This window comes from Canis lupus, chromosome 25 (assembly GCF_048164855.1).
Source record: "Canis lupus baileyi chromosome 25, mCanLup2.hap1, whole genome shotgun sequence".
Taxonomy (NCBI): Eukaryota; Metazoa; Chordata; class Mammalia; order Carnivora; family Canidae; genus Canis; species Canis lupus.
In genome coordinates this window covers 36,089,667-36,097,995 of record NC_132862.1, presented here as the reverse complement: position 1 = coordinate 36,097,995, position 8,329 = coordinate 36,089,667, and the positions used below count along the sequence as shown (strand labels likewise).

The 8,329-nt window shown below is 31.1% G+C and overlaps 1 protein-coding gene across 1 annotated transcript; it reads right to left on the bottom strand.

Moving 5' to 3' along the window:
- Nucleotides 1-1,467: 1,467 nt before the first annotated feature.
- LOC140617507 (uncharacterized) lies at nucleotides 1,468-7,811 on the bottom strand. Its single transcript, XM_072799060.1, has 5 exons — nucleotides 7,686-7,811; nucleotides 6,706-6,801; nucleotides 5,824-5,907; nucleotides 2,654-2,740; nucleotides 1,468-2,404 (listed from the first exon to the last, which is right to left on the bottom strand). The coding sequence occupies exons 1-4, from the start codon at nucleotides 7,765-7,767 to the stop codon at nucleotides 2,664-2,666; spliced, it is 339 nt and encodes a 112-aa protein (XP_072655161.1). The 5' UTR covers nucleotides 7,768-7,811; the 3' UTR covers nucleotides 1,468-2,404; nucleotides 2,654-2,663.
- Between the last annotated feature and the right edge of the window lie 518 nt (nucleotides 7,812-8,329).

Here is an 8,329-nt window from a genome sequence, read left to right as displayed (position 1 = left end):
TTGGATGCTCAACCAACCGAGACACCCAAGTGCCCCCACTTATAGTGTTAAGCCATAGACATTAATATTATGGTTTTGTATAATCACTGTTTCTACTTATACCCACTTTTACCTATTTCATTGACCTTTATCCTGAATATTCAAGAATCCATTTGGAATAATTTTCTTATACCTAAAGAACACAGTATAGTTTATATCCTTAGTGCACACCTAAGGTAATAAATTCTTTTTTCTCAATCTTTAATTACCTTTATTTCATCTATGAAATATGATTTATATACCTATATGATTTTTATATATTTAGGATGTCTCCTCTGGGAATAGGATTTTAGCATGGCAGTTGTCTTTCAGTAAGTATATGGCTTTCATGTCTTCTTTGTCTTTTTATAGTTAGCTGCCAATTGCTCATTTGAATGCAAATTCTATTTTTCTCTGCCTTTCAACTTTTTACCTGTCTTTGGTTTTCAGCAATTTACATGATACACATAACTGTGTTTTCACTTTGCCCACCTTCCTGGGGTTCATAAGGTTTTGTCGATGTGTAATTTGATGTCTTCTTTCAGCTCTGGAACATTTATAGACCTTATCTCTTTCACTCTAAATTATAGGTAAACTGATTTTAAAAAGCAAATTTTGAAGTCATCGACTACTAAGAGACATTACCTTAGCAAATTCATTACTCTCTATACACATTTTTTTTACATGCTTTTCCTGAAAGAGTTCACTGATGGTTTGTATATACAAGTTTAGTTTAAAGCATAGTGTGTGTGAATGAGATGAGAGCAATGCAACTACAGAAACCTTTTAGGTGTGCCTTTTTAAAAAAATATTTTATTTATTTATTCATGAGAGATACAAAGAGAGAGGCAGAGACACAGGCAGAGGAACAAGCAGGCTCCCTGTGGGAAGCCTGCTGTGGGACTCAATCCTAGGACCCCCAGATCACAACTTCCGCCAAAGCCAGATGCTTAACCAGTGAGCCACCAGGGTGTGCTTTGTTAAAAATTACTCAAAGTGGAGTTCAGCCTCTGTAGGGAAAAGTGTTGTAATTTTGAAAGTGCCTTCCCAAGAGCACCATGTAGAAATCATCAGCATATATGCCACAAATTTACCATCATGGATGTAGATTGAAGTTTTTACTAAAGACAGTGACATCACTTGAATACAGTGCAAAAGGAGCAACAATATAAAGGCAATAGCCACATATTGGAGGAAACTAAAAATAAAGGAGACCAATATTCTTTAGGATTGCTAGAATCTACTAGAGGAAAAATCCCTTCTATTAATCTTTTTTTTTCACATTCCAAAGAATAATTAGTATAAAAATATCACTTCTCATGAACAGCTATTATGATATTTGATTCTTGAAAGTTCTTTTTTCTTATATGTTGCTTTCTGAAAGATACAACAAGGGGAGAAAAATGTAAATCTGCATGTATAAGCAGCTCTATTTCCAACAAAAGCAGTATTCTTACAACTTGGTTTAATCTGATTTATTGTTCTGGGTTAGTATAGCACAATGATTATGCTAATAATCTCTAGACTAAGACTATTAAGGCTTAAATCTTGTTTCTAATTCTTACTAGTTACATAATCTTGGAAAGACTTCTCATTCTATCTGGGCCTCAGTTTCTTTTTTTTTAAGATTTTTTATTTATTTGATCATGAGAGACACACACAGAGAGAGAGAGAGAGAGAGAGAGAAAGGCAGAGACACAGGCAGAGGGAGAAGCAGGCGCCACACAGGGAGCCTGACGTGGGACTCCATCCCGGGTCTCCAGTATCACGCCGGCTGAAGGCAGCGCTAAACCGCTGAGCCACCGGGGCTGTCCATGGGCCTTAGTTTCTTTATTAATAAGACAACAGCAATGATAGTACTATCTCATAGATTTATTGGGGGCAGTACATGCTTTAATATATGTGATCACTCAAATATTACTAGGAACATTAGAAGCAACCAATAAACAATAAGTATTTTTTAGATGTCGATAATGACCAGACTCCTTTTAGTTTATGTGTCTTATATGATTTCTGCCCCTCCCCCCATATATTTGCTAAGGTCTGAAAATGTTATATATTAGTGCACATTTCTATATGTAAGTATATTTAAATTAAAAAAATCATAAACATTTCAAGTCCATTTTTTAATATTTTCAGTTTGATTGAAATCTCTACTTATATTGAGAATGCTTGAAAGTACACAAGATATTAAAAAATCTATTTGTAATTATCTTCACTATAGGAAAATATGGTAATGAATATCATGCTATACACTTTCCATTCTTCCTTGCCATTTGTCTTGATAAGACTGGAGCTCAGTGCTTCAGAACAATTTCCTTGCTGCTAAGGTTTTAATTTTCAGCAGAAATAAAAAATCAGTTTTCTTCAGAGAAAGACCAGTTACCTTGAGAAACAAAAAGTACATGCATGAAGATAGCTTCATCACCATGTTTGCTCACTATTTTATAATTTTTGCATTATTTTCAATTATGCTCCCTAATTTCAAGAGTTACATGAGACTTTCTTCTAATAAGTATGCTTTGATCTTTGATCAAATCTAACTTTGATCTTATATTTATTCATTGCATATACACATCTAGATTTAAAGAGTTTATATGTGATGCCCAGATTCCCATTGCAATCCAATACATACCTCTGCTTTGCTAGATCACTTTGCAATATGTAGTGCCATTAAGCTTAATGGTTTCCTTTGTCATCAGAACCCCTTCTAGACAACGAACTGAAATTCATAAAATTTGCAAAGGAAAATATATTTTAAGATTATTATCATTTTCAAACAGTGTTGCAAATAAAATAGAAATCTAACATTTCTTCAATACAACTTATCCATTCATTTTTTATTATTAACTAAGGAATGAATTGTAAATTGTTGCTGGCAAGTAACTGATATTAAAGTATGAACTTTTACTTGTGGCACATATTTATGAGTGAATGACTTTTGCTTTGATAATTGTAAGTTTCTACATCTGATTGATGCATTCTAAGCAGTTAGTAAACCTGACAGGTCATAATAACCTAAGCTGTATTTGAAGCAAACACCTTTGACATAGCACACATCCAGTCAGTCACAAAGTACTATTTATTCTATCACTACACTGCTTCATATATCTGTTCCCTTCTTCACAGTACCAGAATCTTTTCCTATTGAAATTTTCATTATTTTGTATTGAGCTATTCTACACTGTCTCTGTCTCTACCTCTGGTTCTTACTTGTCACTATTTTCTTCAAAATGCCTCTGGAGTTAACACTGCTAGTGCTCAATTTGAGTTATGCCACCTTTTCAACCATCTGGAGAGACTATCAATTGTTTATATGCTAAAATTCAAACTCATTCAAATGAAAAAATCTACAAAATGAATAATTTTCTTCACAGAAGCATTTCAAATTATCTTCAAGTATGAAACCTTTGACCCACATCATCACATTGATGTACTTTGTTTTATTTTGAAGGTTCTGGCACTCCAGATGGCACGACTTGAATTAGAAAAATAATAATGAAAATAAAGGTGAATGGAATGTTCCTAGTGCAAATTTACTTTAGTTTGGATGGTTGTTTTCAAATTGTTTATGTGTCTACATACTCTTTAATATTTCCATTTTCCATATTAACAGGCTATTGCTTGCTTTCATATCAATAATTGTTTACATACTTGCAGATTACTGCATGTCTTTCTGATTTCTTTGTGTGAATTTATATATGTGTATGTGTTTATATGTATGCATATATACTCCATCTTTATTTTTTTAAATAAGCTTGATAATTTCATACATCAAATGTGTCTGAGAGTGTTCACTATGTATTAACCCAAACCCATTGTAAATATCTGTCATTTTGAAAAGCCTACTGTATATATATTGAATATGTATATATATATATACCATAGGTACAAACATGCATATGCTTTTATTATTAGGTTGTTTTTTCTTACATTGATATATTTATTTTATACTAGTACTATAATGTTACTTATAGTTTAATAGCTTTATAGACTCTTTTGATACCTGACAAGGCTAGATCCCTATCTCTCTTGTCAATATATTTTAATCTGCAATGTGTTAATCTTATATATTTTTACTTCTATGTGTAATTTTTATTAGCTTATTTATGATGAAAATATGCTTGCATTGGAATCACACAAATATTAGATGAATTTAGAAGACTGTAATCATCATCACAGTATATTAATCTTACTACCAAGGTACATTTAATATATACTCAATTCATTAATGTCCTTCTTTATGCTTTTTAATGAAATATTATAATCTTTTTCATATAAGCCATATACATTATTAGGTATATGAATTTACTTCATCAAAAATATTCATTAAGTACCTATAAGGTGTTAACATAGTATTCAAAAGCAAGGGATAAAATGTAGACCAAAAATAGACATGAGCTATGTTCTAATGCAGCTAACAATCTAGTGGGAAAGACAGACATTGAATAAATAACCAGGCAGATATACAGGTAAGACTATGAAAGCTACTGTAAATGGTGGTACATAGATACTATAATAGAGAAAGCTGGCTTAATTATAAAATTATAAAAGAAAATTTATTATTCTGGGAAAATTGATTATTCTTGGTTTTAGTTATCCCCCCCTCAAAAAACAAAACAAAACAAAACAGTTTAAGTAAAGATGCATAGGGTAAAAGGAATAGTTTATGTGTATACTCTAGCCAGAGGGATCATGGATAAAGTTACAACTCATACAAATCTGCCCAGAGAAGTCCTGATTCATGTTTGTTGTCCTAGAGTAATTATTAACCCCATTCTTAAAATAATTGTTGTCTTTTGTTTTTAAATTATTCTATCATTATGATGGTAACTTTAATCATAAGTCATTTAATGAACTAAAAGACAGTAACTGTAGCTAGAGCCTAGAGAGTGAGAAAGTATGTGTTACTAGCTGGGGTAGAGATTATAATTGCTTTAGATGTAATTATGCTTTTTAAATAAATTTCTTTGCTATGTGTTTTGAGTTGTTTTTCTCTGATTTATAAGTCTAATTATCTTACTTTCTATATTTGATGAAATGTTTCACATTTCTGGTCTGCTAATAGTATGGTGACATAGATTTATTCCTTTCAAAGCTATATATTTTTTAATGTAATGACACACTGAGTTTGAGCAATTTGTAGGCTCAGTCCACTATCCTGATCATTTTGCTTTATTTTTTGATGAATACCTACCCATCATCTTTTCTTTCCTCTGTGAAATTCTCTTTTTTAAAAAATATTTTATTTATTTATGAGAGACAGACACACAGAAAGAGAGAGGCTAAGACACAGGCAGAGGGAGAAGCATGCTGTATTCAGGGAGCCCAATGCGGGACTAAATCCTGGGTCTCCAGGATCACACCTTGGGCCAAAGGCAGCGCTAAACTGCTGAGCCACCCGGGCTGCCCAAAATTCTCTTTTTCAAATTACTTGACTTGATGCCCTTATAGTTCATTTTTAACTGCCATGACAAATAAATTATATAACTCTTTTCACTTTTTATTACATTTCGTAATTGGTGAATCTAATGTCATTACAATATGAGGAAATATAGAATGCTACTATTATTTTCCATATTTATTAAAATACCCAACTATTCACTGACATCTTTGATAAGATCATTTGGGCCTTTGCTATTGATAATTCTACACATCACTGAATTGATAAAGTACTCATATAATTGAAATATATAATATAAGAAAATACCTTCAGGAAATTCTTGCAACAAATTTAAAGAACTTTAAAAATTACAATCTAGTAATGTAAAACAAATTAATGAAATAGCTCTAAAAAATACTTACCCTTAGCTGTCATAATTGCAGCTATTACCAGAAAAATAAAATAAAAGAAGGCAAATATCACTGCCACAGGGCACCATGGAGACTCTGTGCAAAGAGAGAGAAGTGAGCTACTATGATGATCGATGGAAACAAGATTCTGTATTTGGGATTAGAAATAATTTTGGACAAGAATATTCAACTCACTTGAATTGGGCTGAAATCTAAGCTTATGAGAGCACCTAATTTTGGAAAAATATGCCCCAGCCTGAGAGGGGAACTCCCAAACTTATTTTGCAGATTTAGATAGAGCCAGAGAATATATGAATATTTTTATATAGGAACAGGTTATGGACTAGCAAGTTGCCCTATTAAAGAAATATTTTGAAAACTACAAATGAGTGCTTCAGAAATCTTACTAAGGATTTTATTCATCACCCAGTCCAATTTAAAAAAAAATTACTTATTTTTTCTTTGAGGTAGAGCTAGGTTAAGGATAAAACTTGTGTACTAGCTGTTGGCCCAAACTGATATTCTGTGACAGTTTTGATTAAAGTCTATTTATCATGAGATACCGCAGAAGCTACATTTTGTTTATAGAAATACTATAAAAGGAATATTTTGCAAGAGTAAAATATCAAACCAAGAAGGTATATGTGAAATATTTTTAAAAAGTTATTTATTCTATGGCTGTGGTACATCATTCTAAGCCATGTGGCTGTAAGTGGTTCGTTGTTGTTGGCTCTTAATGTGGCACTTCAGGCCACCATGACGACTTAAAAGGTGTCAATATGAGAAGTGGACTCCAATTCAGAGATTTGTCTAGGAATATTTGTTTTTATGATTAATTCATTAAAACACTCAAGCAAACAAGAGGTATCTAGAATTTTAAAGTCTTTTTTTTACCATTTGTCTTCAAAATCCTAGTTGTTTTCCTCTTCTTGATATTTGAAGAGCTATGAAATTTGACTTCTGAATAAGTTATATTTTCATCACAAAACTCTAGAAAATATATAAGAAAATGCATAACAACTATATATATAATTAACATATGTATGTATATATACATATATGATACATAAACATACAATTGAAAAGCCTGCTAAACATTATAAAAAAATTGTCCCATTTGTGCTTATGAGAAAGTTTTAAAGTTGGCTCAATCATGTAGTGGCTTTGTGAAATATGACAATTTCTTTTTCTTTTTAATTCTTAGTTTCTTTCTTTTTTTTTAAGATTTTATTCATTTATTGTCAGAGAGAGAAAGAGAGCACAAACTGGGGGCTTAGTTTCTTTATAAAATAAAGATAACAATAGTATTCATTCATAGATATATTGTGGAGATTAAATGTATATAAAGTCAATAGCATGGTGTTAGAAACAATCATATAATAGGTCTTATTATTGTAGAAGTAGTAACAGTGATTGTAAGAATATCCTGGGCAGTAGCATCAAGAGGAACACTGGTTGCAGAAACAAGACTAGAAATATAAAACTTAATTTAAATGCCTATCTTGCCCTTTCTTGTGGTTGAACTTAATCTTAATGAAAAGAGCATGAAAAAAATCATCTAATTCTCATTAGTAGATAAATTCTCTTAGTAATATATGACATGTATTCCTTCAGTACAAGTGAAGTAGAACTCAGCCACCAAGTCAGTAACATTTTTCTGAATGATATTAACTCTCACCCTATTATAAATATTTACTTATCAAATGATGATCATCTGAATTTAGATCATCTTCAGTGGGAAAATTTTAAATTGATTCATACAGAGAAAAGATTTTCAACTCCTCTGAAAGTATCTGGCTATGAACTTTGTTGTTTATAATATTATTTTCTCATTAAGTAAAGGGATTAGTAATAATGGCAATATCTGATTTTACCTGTATTTATTTCATTAACTTCCACTGGCGAAGGATGAAGATCAAGACAGGGACTGGACATTGCCGATGTGTCTGGTTCCATAGTTTAGATCAGATTGCATGGGTCAGATGAGCAGAGGGTTAGAATGAGACAGAATCCAGAAAACAGATCTCAATATTGCATCATCAGGCAGGATGTATGCTCTAGCTTTAATACACAAACTACTTTTTCCACTTAAGAAAATAAAAGGCAATGTAATCTAGTCCCTATAAGTTAAATTTGTTATTCTTCTATGCATAATGAAGCACATTTTTATTCTCAAAGATGTTTGTTATATTTACCCATAATAATTTCTTCTCTGCCATATTTTTCAAAAAGAATGAATAAACAATAAAGAATAAAACATTTATTAATATAAGTGTAAATAAGTGATATGTTGTATTTGAGTAAGATTATAGCAGATATTAAGTTTTGGAAATACCTTTTTTATAATTATAAGTATCAATGCTTATTATAAATAATTAAAACAATATTAGAATATATCTTATAGAAAATGAAAATGATATACAACCTGTTTCCTCAATGTAATCACTATTAACATGATTATTCATAACTTTCTAATTTTTCAAGTGACCAATGAATGTTTTATTTAAAAAAATTAAAT